Genomic DNA, 17,384 nt, shown 5'->3' with positions numbered 1-17,384 from the left:
TTGTGGCTTGATGCTTTCATGTAACAAGGAAACATACAAGAAAGTTAGAAATACTTTCATTCATGAAAGAACAAATTGAACCTCTGGTTTTGGAGATCTTTGCTTGCATATAATTATTCAGTTGATGACTTAGTCATGACCCCAGGCACAAACAGTACAAGCACATTTTTTTAACCTCCATGACACATATACAATCGACAACAAACAGATCTATCTCCTTCTAAAGGGGCAATTTTTCAGGTCTTGATGGTGTCTACTAACAGAAGGTTTAACTGTAACTGTATTTCATTCATATTAACCACAACCACAAGACAAGATTAGCTCTGCACACAATTGTATAAAAAAGATTGTAAGTTATGCCTAAAATTATCAGGTTAAAAACTGACCTCTGCATCCCTATCATGCACTCTGGCCCACCCTTAACCGGTGAAGCATTCAATTACAATCCACAATGGCAGCATCAATAACCTGGTCTATTGAGCATTCTGTTCCAAAATAATGCCTGCACTGCAGCCTACTAAAGGTGCCCATGTTTTGATATCAACAGTAAAGGGCAGTCTTGATCAAAGTGTACTAAGTACCGCTTACCCTTATAACTTTAGCCAGGGTATCAGCTCCTCTCCAGGTTAGACTACAGCCAGAGAAGTTCACAGTCATCAGTGAAGTGTTATTCTTTATGGCATTACAGAGGACTGCAAAATAAAATCAATGCATCTTGCATCTCAAGCAACAAAGTGGCCAAGAAATAAGCATAAGAGAACTGTCCCAGGCCTAAAAACACCTCCATGACTTAAGATTCAAGAACTTACTTTCAACACCACTATCTCCAATCTGGCAAAATTCCAGAGATAAATGTTGTAGAGTTTTGTTCTTGGCTATACCCTAGAAGAATAACAGAAATTCAACATAAATTTGCCATTTTATGAGAGCAATTTTGGAAAGTGAAGGAGCTAAATGTTACAAAAAATCATAATTATGTAAATGGCCACATTTAGTACCTTAGCCAAGCAAGTCAGGTCTCGCTCTCTCAGTGGAATTCCTTGGAAAGTTACAGACTTCAAGTTCTCAGTGACACTTAGACATTCTTTGATAGTTCTGCATAATCATAACAGAAAAACATGCTTTTATTGGTAACTAATAATCACTATTAATAATGATTCAAACACTTTTTTTTAGAAGTAAATTATCATATCCTGCCATACATGTTTCAAGCTCTGTTGATCAGCGAATTGCAGGGCTGCCATTAAGGGTCGTAACCCGTAACACCTGTCATGGCTGAGTATGCTTGATTTTCTCTTGATGCAACGGGTGAAATTGCCTGTTGTTGATAGTATTCACCCACAACGTAACAAGTTTGCTATGAGTGTGGAGAACAAGGCTTTAGGTGACTCAAAACTTAATGACAGCCCTAAATTGTAGTTTTGTCAAAAGGGAAGACACTGGGAAACCAATATTTTATAACAAACCAGTACCTGCAGACTCTGTATGTGACATCCTTGCTGCGGATTGGAGGAGCCCTTTTCCTCAATGCCTGCAAACGTTGCTCAGATACTTCTGGTAAAATATAAGATCAAACAAAAAGCACCGTCTTGAAAAATTATGTCAAGGAATGCCAAGGAAGTCTGTAAACTGTAATTTGGAGTTGTTAGCCAGGTCCTATTTCAAAGACACTCATACGGCACATCCCACGCTAAGGATTCACTATGGCAGCAAGTGAAGTGACCAAGGTGCATTGCCAACATGTGCCAAGCACAACCTTCAATACACACCAACAAAAATACGCCTAAGACTAAATGATTGTCTATATGTGACCTACGGCACACTCTTTAAACCCATACCAGAAATCTTTAGCATAACCTGCATATGAAACCCCAAGGGTTGACCCAAGGAGTGGCACTACCCCCTGCTCCCATCCAACCTTTCCCCCACTCCTGGTAGCTCTGTCCTGAATCTAAAATCTACTGATCTTGTAGCACTGAATAGAGGTTAAATAAAGGAAACGGTTATGTACCTCCATCCGGATACAACGTTTGTTGCCAGTAACTCCTGAAAGCTACGGTTTTCAAAGTCTTGTTGATCTTCAGTGCGTTCAAGATTGGAGTCCAGTCAGAATGGCGAATTCGATCGGCATTGCAATCAATAGTAAGTTCATCTAGATTCGCAGTGATTGATCCTAGAGGACAGGAGTTCTGTAGAGCGCAAAGATTATCGTAGCACGACGCGAAGTCCACGGAGTTCTTTTGCCGTTGACGCACGGTTTCAATCATGGCCATATTTAATTTGCCGCGCTTTTTTCTCCCCCAATTAGCCTCAAGGACTTTGCAATTGTTATGATGACTTTAGCAGCAATGAAAACACTGTTGTTCCATAACAGATCTGTAACAAAACCTTGATAAACAATCCCACAAAACTTCCATAATTTCGTATAATAAACTTATGGTTTTCCAGTCCAACGGTTCGTTTCGTTTTTCGTTCGACAAATGAGCGCTGAGTTTCGCCACTTGATCGCGGGCCCAGGGTAATCCGCAGTTCTGGAAGTCAGCGGAAACACTGTTTAATTCAAAATGGCGCACTTGAGCAGTGATCCTTCTTCAAAAGACAGGTAAAGATTTCTTTACTACAAAGTTAAATCGGTACCGAATTCCGAAGATTCAACGTAATTTTACACTGTTATGTATGATTTTTTATTCCAGGTGGATCATAGTGTACCCAGCTTACTTGAATAGTAGAAGAACAGTTCAACAGGGCAGACGTGTCCCGAAAGATAAGGTAGAGAAATACATTATTCTTTTGTTACATATTTCTCTTCATTTGATCAACGGATGACCAGTGCTTGAGAATACAAGACATGACAGACTTTTTCTGAAAAGAGCCGACAAGAAATAAGAGTGCACTAAAGCTTTTGCAAAAGATTCCGGCAAAAGAACCGGAGCGGTTTAATTTTACTTTCATCCACGATGCAAGGAAGCAAGGTATTTAATAAATGGACAGTTCCTTGCTCATGAATTGTAAAACTGAATGTCATTAATTTTCACCCGTGATGTTCACAGCATCGGTTGACAGTTGTAGGTCTTGTATTGAATTATAGTTGAGTGATATTGTTTAAGATATTCCGTGGACAGCAGTGTTATAATTATATTCAGTATATTATAAAGCTTGGTTCAATGGCAGAGCAACGTGACAAAAATTTGAGTGCATTTTTTTGCAACACTAACTCATTCAATATCCTATTGACAGGCTGCTGACAACCCCACAGTTTATGAAATAAGAGATGTATGCCAGAGTCAGGGACTCAATTGCGAATTAGAGGTTGGTGTTTAAAAAAAATCATTAGATGCCACTCAGCTTTGTTTTATTGGAAATCCTTGAATCTGATTGGTTCTCTCATCGTTTTCTATTCAACAATAAGATTATGAGCTCACAATTTCTATCACACGGTAGTTTACAAGGACTCAGCACAAGTTAACTATCACGCATAGAAATGTAGAGCAAATAATCTATTTGTTTTAGTATAAATCTACAAGTCGCTCAAAAGTCTATCTGAATCCTCTTCAGACATTTCGAAAACACAAAGTGGCCAGCAGTTTGTTTACAAGCACACATTGCTGGGGCTACTCGTTATCTACTATGTTCAGAATAGATAGTGAGTAACGTTGCCAATCAGAGAATGGCATTTGTGATAGAATGGTAGTATATTTATACTAATCACTGACAGACAACGGACTGCTAATTATATATAATGCAGTGTAGGACTAAGAGAAAAGAGGGACTGCTTGTAGTCTGCAAGCAAGCTTGATTTGATTAGATTTTTTTCGCAGACTAATCAGGAACCTCCTTTTCTTCAATTCATGTAACAGATTTTGGATAAACTCTAATAAGCAATGCTATTTCTTCTCATTGTTGTTTCCAGAACAAATTTTATCCCAAGGATAGTGCTAAAGATGCTTTGTGCAAAGGCAGAGTGCGTGTACAACTGAAGCAAAGTGATAACAGCTTTATCAATGAGAAATTTCAATCAAGTGAGTGATGCTTGGTGTATAATAAATGTAGATAAATCTGTTCTCCTTCTGTTCACATTATAATCTTCCAAAATACAAGATACAACTTGTGGGAAAAAACCTGACTTTGCAGGCTCCCACTTTGTAGTATCCCATTGTTTTAACAGTAATACTACTATTTTAATACTATTATTTCACCTTGACTCAAGTCAGGTTTAGGGCATTTTGTTTTATAGCCAGCAATTGGTCAACGATGCTCACTGGGCTAATGTAGTTATACCGAGAGTGATTATGTCGGGCTGGGGATGGGATACCTTGCACTGAAAAGAGATAATCGTATACATGTTGAGCTTTCCAGAAATGTAAATAGCATAATTTTTGTATATGTATCATGCTTATCTGTTGTTGACTCAAGTTGTGCCTTAATTACAAACATAATTCAGTAGTAGACCTTCTAACCATTGGCAGATAATTTTTTTTTTTTGCCTTTAAAGATGCACTGTTATTTGTTTGCTTTTGACAGGAAAAGCCTTATTTCTATTTCTTGGTGAAATGATCCCCAAATTGAAAAGTCGTCAAAGCAAATCTTCACAAAGTGACAGTTCAGGTCAACAGCAAGGAGCTGGAGCAAGCTCCAAGAAGAAGAAAGGAAAGAAGGGCAAAGGAAAATGAAAAAACACTTGCTTGTATTTAAACAATTATTTTCATCAAAGTAATAAAATATGTGTCTATGTACATGTGTATTTAATTCTTTGTTTTGTGCAACAAAGGAGTAGTTTCAAGAACACTTAAAATATAAAAGTACATTATTACATTGATACACAAATGTGTGTCAGAGCATTTACAGTTATGCTCGAAAGTAAGTTATCACCCTCTCACAAGACGAGAATCTCATGTCTCAAGAAAAGAGTCTTGTTTTGCAAGACAAGACTCGTCTCGAGAGACGAGACTTGCCTTGTGTCATAATATATTTACAACATGGCACAATACTATGGAAGTTTGAACGATTTTTTAACAATCCACAAGGTAGTTATTGTTGCTATCATATCCACATTCAGCCACAATATCCACAATTCCAATCACTTTCTTGAGAATGGTCTTGTGCCTTCAGGGAAAGAGTGTGGGTTCATTTTACCAGACAGCAGTTAATATTGTGATGCCTACAATTCATGGCATAGATCTTTTTAATAACCATTTTGAAATACGTTCATTTAACTAAGGGAAGCTGAGTAAACTGATATCCACAGTGGAAGACTATTGAGCATTTTGTATTTCACAGTGAAATTGTTGATGAGACATCAGACCAGGCATTAGGTAGATTCACGACGACTCTTTTGTCAGGTGGGGCATTTGACTTGAGGACTGCTGGATTCTTGTATGGGATGGGTGAAACAGGAGGGGAGTGCTGCTGATGTTGCTGTTTAGAACTGTCAAGCCCATTCATGGAAACTGGAGGATCCTGGAAGTGTACATGTGGAGAACTTGGGCGTGGTGGTTGAACTGAAAACGCAAAAAAAGTGATAATTATTGTAAAATCAGAAAAAATATGCCGTGACCTTGACCAACAGGCTTATTGCTTTAGTGTTTTGGGGAGGAGTGTTGGAAGGGGGACATTATTGTCATCAAACTTTTTTTTTTTGCATCAGAGATTTTTGGAATAAGAAAATCAATTAAATGTAAGTTAGGTTTCTTCCATGGAGGCGCAGTGGCCTCATGGTTAGTGCGCTCTTGGCTCGTATGCAGACTTTACCTTTACCTTTAAGTTTCTTCCACATCATAGCAGAGGACAAGATCTGAACATGTACTTTACCTTCCTTGCTTTCTCCTTTGTTCTGGTGTACACTACCAACATCCCAGCTGCCAGTTTTGCCTGTCGAAGTCTTTTGCCTGTTGGCCAAGTTCTGAAGCCGTTCTCTGAGCTGATGATTAGCTGGAAGACCACCAATCACTCCCCTGGAAACTGGTGTAAAGCCTTGGGATTTTGATGCACGTTCCATTTTTGGAGCTGCTTGGACATAAACTTGCCGAGGAGGCTGCTCTTGGTTCTCCTTCAAGTCAGATAATTTAGCAGAAGTTACAGCAGCAGCAGCACCTTGTCTTATGGACTCCGGATTCTTAACATACCTAGGGGAACTCAATCTTGAGTCCTCTTCAAGACCAGCAGGAGGCATTTCATGGGACAATCTGTGGGAGGCAGCTTGAGGTGGTTTTGGAATCCCTTGTGGAAACTCTTGTGGAACACCAGGCATTGGCTGGATAGTGTTGAAGACTGCTGGCTGCTGGCCGACTGCTGACTGAGAGGTTTGTACTTGCACCTGTGCATTAATGCTGGGTTGCCCTGCCATCTGAAGATGAGAACTGTACAAGGGTGAAACTGAGGATGATCCTGTGTGCATCACTTTAGTACCTGGTGGAGCTGGTTGGTTTTGTACCAGTGGTATATTAGGAACACCAGTCACTATTGGTTGGGGTTTTGATGTGGTTGCTTCTCTGTTTCTAGCTTGAGTGAAATGAGCTTGGCTGGGAGGGTACGTGACAATGTTAGAACTCATCTGTCCATGGCCAGGGATTCCATAATCGACACTAGTTGAACCAGAATAAGGATACACCAAAGGAACATGTCCATTGTGTGGCAACTGGGGAACTGACACTGCAGTAGGCACCACTGAATGTTGCTGTTTAGTGTAATTCTCCATGGAAACTTGGATGTGCGGCTGCACAGAGTCAATGCTCGTCACTGGTGGATTGTGTTTGTGGGAAACTGGTGATGCAGCCATTCTACTCAAAGCAGAGTACTGTGATGCACTGTGATCCTGGGATGTTGCAAGAGGTATAAATGAAGGCTTGTTTCTACTGTCTGCTGTCAAATCTCTGCCTGTTCCAGTCCTTAAATTGGTTACTTCCTGTTCTTGCTTTTCATATGCTTGAGAAACTGGAGCCCCAGGTAGATATTCCAAGCTATGATTTTCATGTTGCGATGGATGGAGGGCATCAAAAGCTCCTTGCCTCAAGGCTATAGGGTTTAAACTGTACAAGGTGTTGATACTGCTGGATAATGCTTGATATTCATGGCTTCTCAAGACAGCAAAAAGTTCTCTCTACAATAAGAACAAGTATTGAAGCCATTATTCAATTTTGCTCATGTTTGCTGGGGTAAAATGTTACAGCAACTCAGGTTTTATTTTATGCATGATTATAATGATATATTGAAGTGCATGCCATCAGTACGTAGAGAGAAGAACAAGAATACTACTGTCCAAACAATCTTAAGTCCCCAGTGGATGCAAAGGAGTATGTCGTACAGATAAGCTTACAAACATGCAGCACTTTCACGCATTGTGTTGTGCACATCTTACAGTGTACTTACATCTTACATATGGTGCCAGGAAGGGAATAACAGTTCAAACAATTGCTGTGAAGACTGAATCACTCTTCTTGCTAAGGTGTGAGCGTGTTCTACACTGTTCTACGCCATCAGTGACATACATAAAATATGCAATTTTGTAATATTTTCAGTTGATCATTTCTGGAATCCAGGAACTTTCTATTTACCTTCAAGTATTGCAGCTGGTCATCTGTGGTTTTTCTGTATTCCAACAGCTCATATTGTAAAGCCAGGTTCTGTTCTTGTGTGTGCAGAATATCCTGAAAATCAAATCAGTCATAAACTTTTGACGACACTAGTGGTTACAGTGGGTGGTGCACGACTTGGTCCTAGTCTAGTTCTACTTACCAAATATTAAGTGTACAATCATGAAGACTGTGAGACAATCCCTATTTTAGATGAGTTCAGTGCAGATTGAAACTACATTGATTGTCAGTGCTTTTTGCTTCCCACAATAATTATGAAGAGTTTACTTGATGCAACAAGAGAAAAAGAGACTGCAAAATCCAGTCATCTATAGATCACTGTTGAGTTACAGTACTTGCTATAAAGATTCCATTGTACGGTAAGTGATGAAGATTTTTTTTAAAAGTTGGTTAAGTTGCAATGGAATACTCACATTAGTAAGGGCATCAACTAAAGCTCTCTGTTCTTGAAATCCCTGGAGAACTTGCTCCCTCATAACCATTTCTGCTTTCCTTTGAATTTCACTCTATGTGGAGACGTTGCAAATAAAATACTGTAATTGAAATTTATACATGAAGAAACTAAGATTGAAATTGTTCCAGGCTGAAATGCAAGTGACTGTTATGCATATAATGATAACTATTATTTTGTCATAATTTATTACATTGCTTGCATTATTTTAAACAATAGCAAAGAAGGACAGACAGCTGTTAAGATGTTCTTGAAAATTAAATACTACATAAATTATATACAGTGAAAATGTATACAGTACTGTACCTCCTTCAAGTAACCCATCAACTTCGTGACGGCAGTAATAAGTGATGCAGTGTATCCACTGAAGCTGCCCACAGATGGCGAAGTCAGTTTTGTTTGCTGTCGACCTGTTTCAAGTTCATAAGCTGCTACTTCTGTTTCCAATTCCTCCACCATCTAATGGTAAAAACAAATTAAATTACACACACCTACGCACTATGTAAAACATAGGCACGCAAGGCGTGCAAGAGTTATTTTTTTGTGAACTATAAGTCTCGGAGATAGGAGCATTCATGGAACTGTTTACAGTAATGATTTGGTTGATCTGACAAGTTTTTTGGTTGCGATGTACAGCAAGAAAGAAACTGGGAGTTTATGATGTACATATGATGTTACATCGGTAATGGTAAGATAACTAAATAGTAAGCCATAAAATGTTTGACTGAACAAACTACAGTAATCCGACACGTCTCCAGATTAATGAAGAGAGCATCTTATTTTCTAACAGGTAATTTTATTTGTTCTTTGATACAACCCACACTGTGATTGGTCTGACATGCACACATGCATAACTTCCTCACTCACCGATCATGTAGCCCTTCCCCCCGGGGGGGGGGGGGGGACTCCCTTATATGGGCTATATAGGTCTGTGCGGCCCCGAAGGGTATGGTTTTTCAGCCGTTTTGGTCATAAATAGGGTATCGATTTTAGCTGATTTTGGTCATTTTGGTCATAAATAGGGTACGGTTTTTGCACTCTAGCCTTGATATGGGTATGTTTTAAGAAGAAGCCACTTTTTCATCATTATCGAAAAGAAAATCAACAAAAGCCCTTCACAAATTTATATGTTTACGGTAATTTAACATTGGTTTGAACTAGGGAGCTAATTATAACACAGGTCTGAAACAGGGTTTTGATTTGAGGGTCAGGTCGTAACTAGGGTTTCGAATTTTTGGTCAGGTCATAAATAGGGTAAGGAATATTGCAGATTTTGGTCATAAATAGGGTAAGGGTTCTGGGAAGTGGGCCGCACACCCCCAACCAATTTTTCTGGGAGTACCCCCTCGGGAGCCCTTCCAGCCCCCAAGAGGAATTTTTGCTCAAAAATACTCAAGTTAAGAGAACTTTTCGCATTTTATACGCGTCGTAAGTTTACCCTTTTTACACAACACAACGCAACAACACTACTCCACCAAAAATTGAAAGAAAGAGAAAAAACCGCTCTGACACGTTGAAAGTCTGATTTAATTAAATTGCACTTTAACTTGGTGCCACACAGTCTTCAAAGAACATTTGAACAGTTTTCATACTTTTTACCTTTAAAAATATCGGACTGAAAAGAATGTCATAAAATGCCCATCAAATAAAAATATTAAACTGCTACTGCAGAGACGTAAAAACACTCTAGAAATGAAAGCTTTTTTGTTTAATATCCTGGGAACAATAGCCGATAACTTGTAAGCTCTAATTGAATTTACTCCCATATGAAAAACAAAAGTGTCGAGTTACCATTTGTAACTAAAAATAGCAAACATCTCGTGGGAACAAGTGGTGACGATTCGTCAGCTCTAATTGAATTTACTACCTTGTGAAAAACAAGAGTGTCAAATTACCCATTGTAACTAAAAAATAAAAATATCTCGTTATATTTGCATGCAATAAGAACAAAATAATCGTTACCTGCACTTACTATTGTAAACGTTAGAACTGCTTCAAATCTAAATAGTCTCGTCTCCTCTAAAACATGTCCTAAGAACTAGAACCGACGATTTGTGACCTCTAATTGAATTAACTCCTTGTGAAAAGCAAAAGTATCAAGTTACCCTTTGTAATTAAAAATAAAAATATCTCGTGCCATTTGCCTACTACTCATGAACTGCTTCAAAACTCATGACTCATCTTGTTCATAATTAGCCACCATTACACTGAAAATTATGCACTCTAAAACAACCCAATGTACGTATGTAACTGTCACACTCCCCTCCAAACCGGACTAAAAATCACAAACCGGCAACATACACGTCACTCTTTATTTTTCAATTACCAAAGTCCTTGTGTTTATACATACCTTGTGTTTCTCACGTACCATTTACCTTTACAACAAGAAATTTGATTGGCTGTTCATAGTAGATCCAATCTGATTGGTGTGACATACATACATCTCTCACTCACTCACTCACTCACTCACTCACTCACTCACTCACTCACCCATTGACCCGTCCATAACATACCCGACGCGCCGACTAAGAGGTATTTTTTTTACAAAAAAATAACTCAAAAATTATTGGATAGATCACTCTCGTTCAAATTTTACTAGACTAAGACGTAACTATTCTTAAAATTGTACATTAGCTTATTTATGTATCTATCCAAAAAATTCCTGTAAAAATTGGAATAATTTTCAACAGGTATTTTATCGGAACTACTGTACTTGAATATGTTAGCTAAACAATAATGATTACCAATATTTTTATAATTGCATTAATTTATGTTTACATGTATAATACAACATACAAACCCTTTTTAAGTCATCAAGACTTCGTAAACCACTTGATGAAGAATTAGATGTCGGGTTGTGACTCGGTTTAGCCGTTGTGTCTCTTTTGCTGGGTCCAGGCCGCTGATCTGATACTACACTTCTTTTGAGAAAGCACAGTATGAATTCAGTATGACATCACATTGAAATGTTCTTAAATTCCTTTTTTTTTTATACCTGGATGATTGTGCTCTAACACTGGATGGAATACTGTTGTTTGAAGTTGATTCTCCCATGGACACTAGAAAAGATAAAATCAATTATCATAATACTTATGACAAGTAGTTTTAAGGCAGACAATTAACAAAATTTTATGAAAAAAAAAAATTGTGAACTACAAACAGTAACTAAACAAAGTGGGAAAACTGCTATTTGCTGCTGTAACATTTACTATAGAAATCACCGAGCCTCTGCCCTGTATTTTGTCTTTAGCTCCTCAAGATAGCAAGCTTCTAAGCAAAATATTAACCCGTCGCGTGGGACATGCACCAGCCAAGGGGTGGGGCTGGGAAAGCCTTTCTTTCGTGCTCCATGCTCGCATTGCTGTCATGCTTAGCGAAGAGAAATCACAGGTAAAAAACATCTGTGGACAGACAAGCATTTTAATGCAGTCCAGTTGAACTAAAAAAAATGATTTATGATTTTCTCGCACCTGGTTTTACAAAGTTAGGCCCTCCAGCAATGACAGTATCTGCTGACTCCTGACTTAGAAAAGATGGTGGCTGCCCAGCATGATCAGCAACCATAGGAAAGCTGCTGTGTTGTGCCACATGGTCAGAGCCATGCCCTCCAAGGATGGGTCCAGATCCCTCATCAATGATTTTTATACCATCTGTTGAGGAAATGGTGGGTTGTCCAGCAGCAATGCTATCACATGAGGGCACATTGCCTGAGCCGTGCCCGGCATTTGAGTGAGGTGTATGGTTCTCAAGATATTTGTTCTGTTCTTCAACCACATACTGTTGAAATCTTTGAAGGTCAAGCATGGGTTGGAAGGAAGAGGTTGTTTTTCTTTCATGGCCAGAAGGTGGTGTTCCTGGAGAAAACTCATCTGCATAATAGAATCCATACTTAATATTAATAACTGCACCTGGTGCCTTAGTTGTAGTAATTTAGCTGGCAGTAAACTCTAGATTCAATGACAAGTTAAGTTACTACACCTAGGGAGTGGCTCCTTTCACAGAAACATTAAAGTTTCCCTTAAAACATAATGCAGGGGCCTATGAGTAATGCCCTAGCCCTACATGTAGTCTGGCTAATCACTTCATTGTGTGTTTGGATAAAATCTGTACTCCCACATTCCCTCTCTACTCCCAGATATATAAATGACCACCAACAAATAAGTTTAAGTTTAATACTTTGTCACGCTAATACTTATTACATTAATGGTCAAAATAGTTAGCCTGACAAAATCCTTGGGATTAACTCAGTAGAATAGTGTTTGTGAGTGGGACACTTATTACGTTAGTGGTCAAAATTACAAGTTGGTCACTAAGTTCAATTCATGTATGAATGATTTCATCAGATTCAATTGCTCTGACACTACAAATATTGTTTTAATAGTATGCATGTATGTACATTACCTTGATTGTGGTCATCTGGAAGTTCATTCAAAGCTGGTGTTCTCATGACGGAATCACTCAGCAGCGATAGATGAGTTGGAGTCTCTGGCATTTCACCCAGTGGACCAGCTAGAAAACTAACCACAGAAAGATGATTTTTAAAATCATGTAAGCAATGGTTTCATTAAGGGCCAGGCATGGGGCAAACTGATCGCCTGTGAGGATGATTTTGCCTGCCTAGTTTGACCATCTAAGGAAAGATTTTCTTATAAAGAAGTTTAGTTTCAAAAGTTTTGCCCACCTGTGAAAACCAGTTGTCCTCCTGCTTAAAACATTAATTAAAATCCTGTATAAGGTATATCATAAGAGATTATGCCTCACTGAGCCACACCCAGCTAAATGTAGCTACATACAAATTTGTTCACTTTTCCTACGTAAGGGTTCCAGGAAGGGTGAATTACTGACATTTTTTCAATCGCTTTGATACAGCAGGTACACCAAACACATCAGAATTCTTGACTGTATCATAATATTCAAATAGTGTTTGACTTTACTTACCGCTTTTCTTTGCCATTCAAAGCATTACTTGGGGCAGCAGTGATATTTGGAAATCCCATGAACTTCTGTTAATCGTTGAAAAATGATATATTTTAGGCGACCATACATGTACAATACTACAGCCCGAAAAATGCATTAGAACTACATGTAAAAGCAGGAACATTACAGAAAAATAACAAAATTAATAATATACTACATGTCAATTAACCATGTCGAACACCTCATCTTAAAGTTTTTGTTACCTTTGGATCATCACCAAACAAATCTTTCACAACTGACATAGCTTTGTCGGACTCGGACAACACATCCTGAAACTTAAAAATTAATTAAAAGCTTTTTCAGGTAAAAAAAAAAATAGTCGATCTGGATCAGGATCAGTGATCCAAGATCACTCAGATCAGAGTACATCAAAGGAACGGATGAATCCATGACCAGAATGGATTCATCGGTTCTTTTGATACACTATCATCCGAGTGATCTTGGATCACTGATCCTGATCCAGATCACCCCACAGGAATGCACCCTTAACATCATTTTTGCTGCTAAGGTTTCATACAAAATTTATGTACTTTAAAATAATAATAAATTTTGATCTAGTTGCTTTTTCCAACACCAAACAAATATTCCGGGTAGCATTACTTTTTGGGGAAAAGTTTGCCTAGAGAAAGCCTTAGACTGGAAAAAAATATGGTTACAAAATATTTTTTTACCCATGCATATGTATATTAATTAATTATTGGTACTATGCTGACCAGTTGCTGTTACTTAAAGGAAGATGTCTACAGATTGTCTCAAAGATGTTGATCTTTTTATTGCTCTCTACAGTACATGTTACCTTATCTTGACCATATAAAACTTCTTGAACAATGGCCAGTTTCCGCCTTTCAACTGTATCTGGAGTCTGAATGGTGGAGTCTGGTGAAGCCACATTTTAAAACAAATATTATAGTTATTATTTTAGACTGAGATACTTGATACTGATTGCAAAAATCATGTTTTTAATAAAAGTACGAAATCTAGGGAAAACCATCAATTAATAAGTTTATATAAAGTTAGTACATTGTAAACAGATGTATTTGTTTTTGCCATCCAGCTAGGTAGTTGGGCATTAACACACTAAAATTGTACCATAAGAATAGGCCACGTTCGATCTATCAATATTCTAACATGGCTCCAAGGCTTTCAGGACAAACGTCTATATTTGGTGTTGTTTTCTTTGTATCCAAGTTTCTTTTGGGAATTGAGAGACAAAAGAAACTTACAAAATTTATAATTTTGACCCGAAAGCCTCAGAGCCATGTTAGAATATTGATACATCGAATGTGGCCTATTATGGTAAAATCTGGCATGGTCACAACTATCATCCAATCACTTTTAAAGTTCTATCTTAACAAGCCGTAGCTATCTAATAACAATAAGGATACTCACCTAAACTTCTGTCCTTGACTTGACTCAGCAAGTGCACTTTGCCGGCATTTTTGGATTTGTGAAGTTCATGTCTTTTGATCTTCAAGAAAAATATCATGCACAAAACGAGGAGCAAAACTTTTAAGCACAGTTACAAGCTGAGCTTACAAACTGAGGTGCACTTGACAGGGATTCTGGACATGGGTATGGTCGGGGGGAGGGGGGTGTCGACTTGTGGTTGGTGTTAGGGTCAGTGTTATGGAAGTATCCAGTTACGAGTCTATCTATAAATGGAGGTGCCTTGATCTTTAAAGACAAATGCTCCATTAATTGTATCCACAACCGATTGAAAATGATTTCTTGATTATTCATGAGAAGATATCAGGTGTCTGTGGTCAAACATTGTCAAACTCAAAAGGTCACATATTTGATACGAAGATATGTAGGGATTTAAACATAACAATTGCATAGACTTAAAATTATAAAACAGCTGATAAAAAAGGCGACGGCCACTGAAGCTTAACGGTGCTCCAGACATGTAGCAGTCTGAATATAAACCTTATAATATGTGGCTTAAGACTTTAGCGCGGCTGGTATAAATTGAGTTTCACTAATTCCCAAGACTGATTATACCTGTTCTTCTTTCGTGGCCTTGTGTACATTCAAGTCATTCACTGTGCTCTGAAAAAAAAAAAGATGTGGCAACCTCGATATGAACTAACTGACGTGTCAGAAAAGCGAGAAAAGTCTCTCGTCGTACGTTTCATAAAAAAATTATCGATCTCTAATCTCTGGATTCCCAGCAAAAATAATTGGCAAACGTCTCCGTAAACGTTACAGTACTTACGTCCCATTCCGGTTTCTTCTTCTTCCTTTTGGTTGATTTAGTTTGCTTTGAGGCTACGTATCTGACAGGGCGTCGAGGACGAATGTTATGATCTCCAACAAGAAATCCTCCTCTGGTCGCCATGTTTGATAATTTTTATTTCCCGCCTTCCAGTGGATAGAGCCCAGGCTCGCCTTGGCGGCGTCAGAAACGAGGCTAAACTAGCCCTCTTCGAGAGCATGGCGTTGCGTGAAAGACACGGGGCCAGAGCTGGACTATACCAGAGCCCTGTGTGGCCAGCCAGCATTACCTGTTGCCACCTCACGACGGGGTCGACGTCAGCGGGGTTGGACTTTGAGTGGCGTAATTTGCCTAGTACCCTAAAATAGCCATGAGGCGTGATTTATTATACTCAGTATGGTAAGTTCTTTGAGAGACAAGAACTGAGTTTTTAGTTGATGTGAAGTGTGAATCTTTTGGTCAGCGGAGTCATCAGTATGACACTCCACACTGAGACTAAAGCAAAACCAAGAATGACAATTCACATCTGAGTCTTTATCATCACCCTCCAAAAGTACAATTTCACTTCCAGAAAGCAGAACAGAACCAGTTTACTGCTCAGTCCACCCGCCCGGTAAATTGATTCGCTTTTTTAACTAATCCTTATCTCATTCATTTTTTTTTTTTTAATTATCCCATTTTTTATCATTATTCAAAGAGATATCCAGCTGGACATCTTTCTTGTTAAAACCCATGTTTTCAGGAAATCAAGGAACACAAAGCAAAAATTTAGCTGTGAAATTATATGTGATTAGGAAATTTCTTGGAAAATTTCCGACATAAGATTATATATGTATACCTTCTTTACTTCTCCTGTATACATTTTTCTCGTACGACGAAAAAGTGATAGATAAATAAATAAGGCTAAATAAATAAATTGATTTTTTAGAGTGGTTTCTTTGTCTTTTATTGAACCAATGAAGTTGCAAACAACAATGCACGTGCTGGCTTCAAGTGCGTCATCAGGTGTTAGCTAAACACGTTTTCGTTTAAATTAACATACTTCTGTCGGCGTAGACAGTCTAATCATTGCGATATAATTAAAATTTATTTTATTAACTGATACAGTTCGTGAAACGAAGGAGCGCGGTCGATTTGAGGCAAGCAAGTGTCCCAGGTATGTACGATTTTATCAGGGATTGTGAAAATGGATGAAGGTAGCCGATACAACTCAGAGAACGAACAGGCGGCTAAGCGTCGGCTAACGGCAGAGGAAATATCACGATTGCCGATTCGTTCTCGACCTATGTTTCAGGCTTATATTAAAGCGAACAGTCTTTTAGACGAAGCTGGCCAAGGATTACAGCCGAGTAACAATTCTTTCCTGGCCGATTTTGCCAATGAGCAAGGCATTCTTAATGTGGAGGAACCACCAGCCATTAAAAAGATTCGTCGTTTCGTCGGTGAAACGATCGATGAAAAGAAAGAGGGCACATTTATTTCAGCTTTACCAGATGATACCGGAATGTCTCTTGCACAATGTCAGCAGTCCCGACTGCTATGTCCTAACTACACATGTTCAAACCCACAATTCCAGGCAAGCTCATTTGGCCTTCATTGTGCTGCCATAGCAGAACACGAGCGGTTCATTCGGTCCCAGGACTTCACCCTTCAAGTTGACCAAATCTCCCGAGTTTGCATAGGCCGCCGCAGGCACGCTATCTGCGAAGAACTGGACAATACAGCATGCTTCATAAGAAACCGGAGAATGGAGAGCTTTAATTTGAACAATATTTCTCATGAGTTAGCAATGCTAACGGGTAGCCGAAAAAGAAAGCGATCTGACATCGAAGAATATTGAAGAAAAATGCCTTTTGAGGTGAAATATAAATATTAATAACAATTTTAATTATAACAATTTTTAACTTTAATATAATATAATGTCTGTGCCAGGCCCTGGCCGCGACGTACTTTTGTGGATCAAAAAATATATATATTTATTAAACCAGTCTGACAAGTTATTGCTCGGCACACATTGATTCTCCGATTGGCTGAAAAAAAAAAGAAATAGCGAAAAATATGTTTCATAGTTTCGGGCGTTTACAGTTGGATTAAGGTATGTAAATAATGTTTAAAACACTCTTGAAGACAGTTTAAGCGTGGTTTTCTAGTG

General features: G+C 38.5%; 3 protein-coding genes across 5 annotated transcripts in view; 1 reads left to right on the top strand and 2 right to left on the bottom strand.

Annotated features, from left to right (window-relative positions):
- LOC110062245 (centrosomal protein of 78 kDa-like) overlaps nucleotides 1–2,496 on the bottom strand; it is an 8,365-nt gene extending 5,869 nt beyond the window's left edge. For both annotated transcript variants that reach the window (XM_020769122.2, XM_089287095.1), the window contains exons 1-6: nucleotides 2,012–2,496; nucleotides 1,473–1,554; nucleotides 999–1,095; nucleotides 810–882; nucleotides 589–692; nucleotides 1–13 (exon numbers count right to left, since the gene is read on the bottom strand). The exon at nucleotides 1–13 is cut by the window's left edge and continues 162 nt beyond it. In XM_020769122.2, the coding sequence (XP_020624781.2) occupies nucleotides 1–13; nucleotides 589–692; nucleotides 810–882; nucleotides 999–1,095; nucleotides 1,473–1,554; nucleotides 2,012–2,273 (631 nt within the window). In that variant the 5' untranslated portion in view covers nucleotides 2,274–2,496. The remainder of the gene's footprint in view (nucleotides 14–588; nucleotides 693–809; nucleotides 883–998; nucleotides 1,096–1,472; nucleotides 1,555–2,011) is intronic.
- Nucleotides 2,497–2,533: 37 nt separating this feature from the next.
- LOC110062273 (signal recognition particle 19 kDa protein-like) lies at nucleotides 2,534–4,733 on the top strand. The gene is made up of 5 exons (XM_020769149.2): nucleotides 2,534–2,602; nucleotides 2,694–2,769; nucleotides 3,238–3,309; nucleotides 3,911–4,019; nucleotides 4,522–4,733. Exons 1-5 carry the CDS (start codon nucleotides 2,565–2,567, stop codon nucleotides 4,668–4,670), a joined length of 444 nt encoding a protein of 147 aa, XP_020624808.1. The 5' UTR covers nucleotides 2,534–2,564; the 3' UTR covers nucleotides 4,671–4,733.
- On the bottom strand, nucleotides 4,669–15,717 carry LOC110062272 (uncharacterized). Of its 2 annotated transcripts, none has more exons than XM_020769147.2 (15): nucleotides 15,233–15,717; nucleotides 15,019–15,066; nucleotides 14,407–14,485; nucleotides 13,814–13,893; nucleotides 13,221–13,292; nucleotides 12,979–13,043; nucleotides 12,442–12,557; nucleotides 11,511–11,909; nucleotides 11,036–11,099; nucleotides 10,841–10,961; nucleotides 8,347–8,499; nucleotides 8,003–8,095; nucleotides 7,551–7,643; nucleotides 5,809–7,096; nucleotides 4,669–5,498 (listed from the first exon to the last, which is right to left on the bottom strand). In XM_020769147.2, exons 1-15 carry the CDS (start codon nucleotides 15,353–15,355, stop codon nucleotides 5,272–5,274), a joined length of 3,021 nt encoding a protein of 1,006 aa, XP_020624806.2. In that variant the 5' UTR covers nucleotides 15,356–15,717; the 3' UTR covers nucleotides 4,669–5,271. The 2 variants fall into 2 exon arrangements, with proteins under 2 accessions (XP_020624806.2, XP_020624807.2); XM_020769148.2 differs by having other exon boundaries at nucleotides 10,841–10,958.
- Between the last annotated feature and the right edge of the window lie 1,667 nt (nucleotides 15,718–17,384).

Source organism: Orbicella faveolata, unplaced genomic scaffold, assembly GCF_042242905.1.
Source record: "Orbicella faveolata isolate gen_17 unplaced genomic scaffold, um_ofav_v1 contig_14, whole genome shotgun sequence".
NCBI classification, from domain to species: Eukaryota; Metazoa; Cnidaria; class Anthozoa; order Scleractinia; family Merulinidae; genus Orbicella; species Orbicella faveolata.
Note: the sequence above shows the minus strand (reverse complement) of the source record. Positions and strands in the feature narration are given on the sequence as shown.

Bases quoted from the DNA above. Each gene is read 5' to 3' on its own strand.
- LOC110062273 (XM_020769149.2), top strand. From the start codon at position 2,565: ATGGCGCACTTGAGCAGTGATCCTTCTTCAAAAGACAG. The intron at 2,770-3,237 runs GTAGAGAAATAC...TCCTATTGACAG, and splicing joins GACGTGTCCCGAAAGATAAG to GCTGCTGACAACCCCACAGT. The intron at 3,310-3,910 runs GTTGGTGTTTAA...TGTTGTTTCCAG, and splicing joins GACTCAATTGCGAATTAGAG to AACAAATTTTATCCCAAGGA.
- LOC110062272 (XM_020769147.2), bottom strand. From the start codon at position 15,355: ATGGCGACCAGAGGAGGATTTCTTGTTGGAGATCATAACATTCGTCCT. The intron at 13,293-13,813 runs GTAACATGTACT...TTAATTTTTAAG, and splicing joins TTTTATATGGTCAAGATAAG to TTTCAGGATGTGTTGTCCGA. The intron at 10,962-11,035 runs GTATAAAAAAAA...CTTTCTCAAAAG, and splicing joins GTTAGAGCACAATCATCCAG to AAGTGTAGTATCAGATCAGC.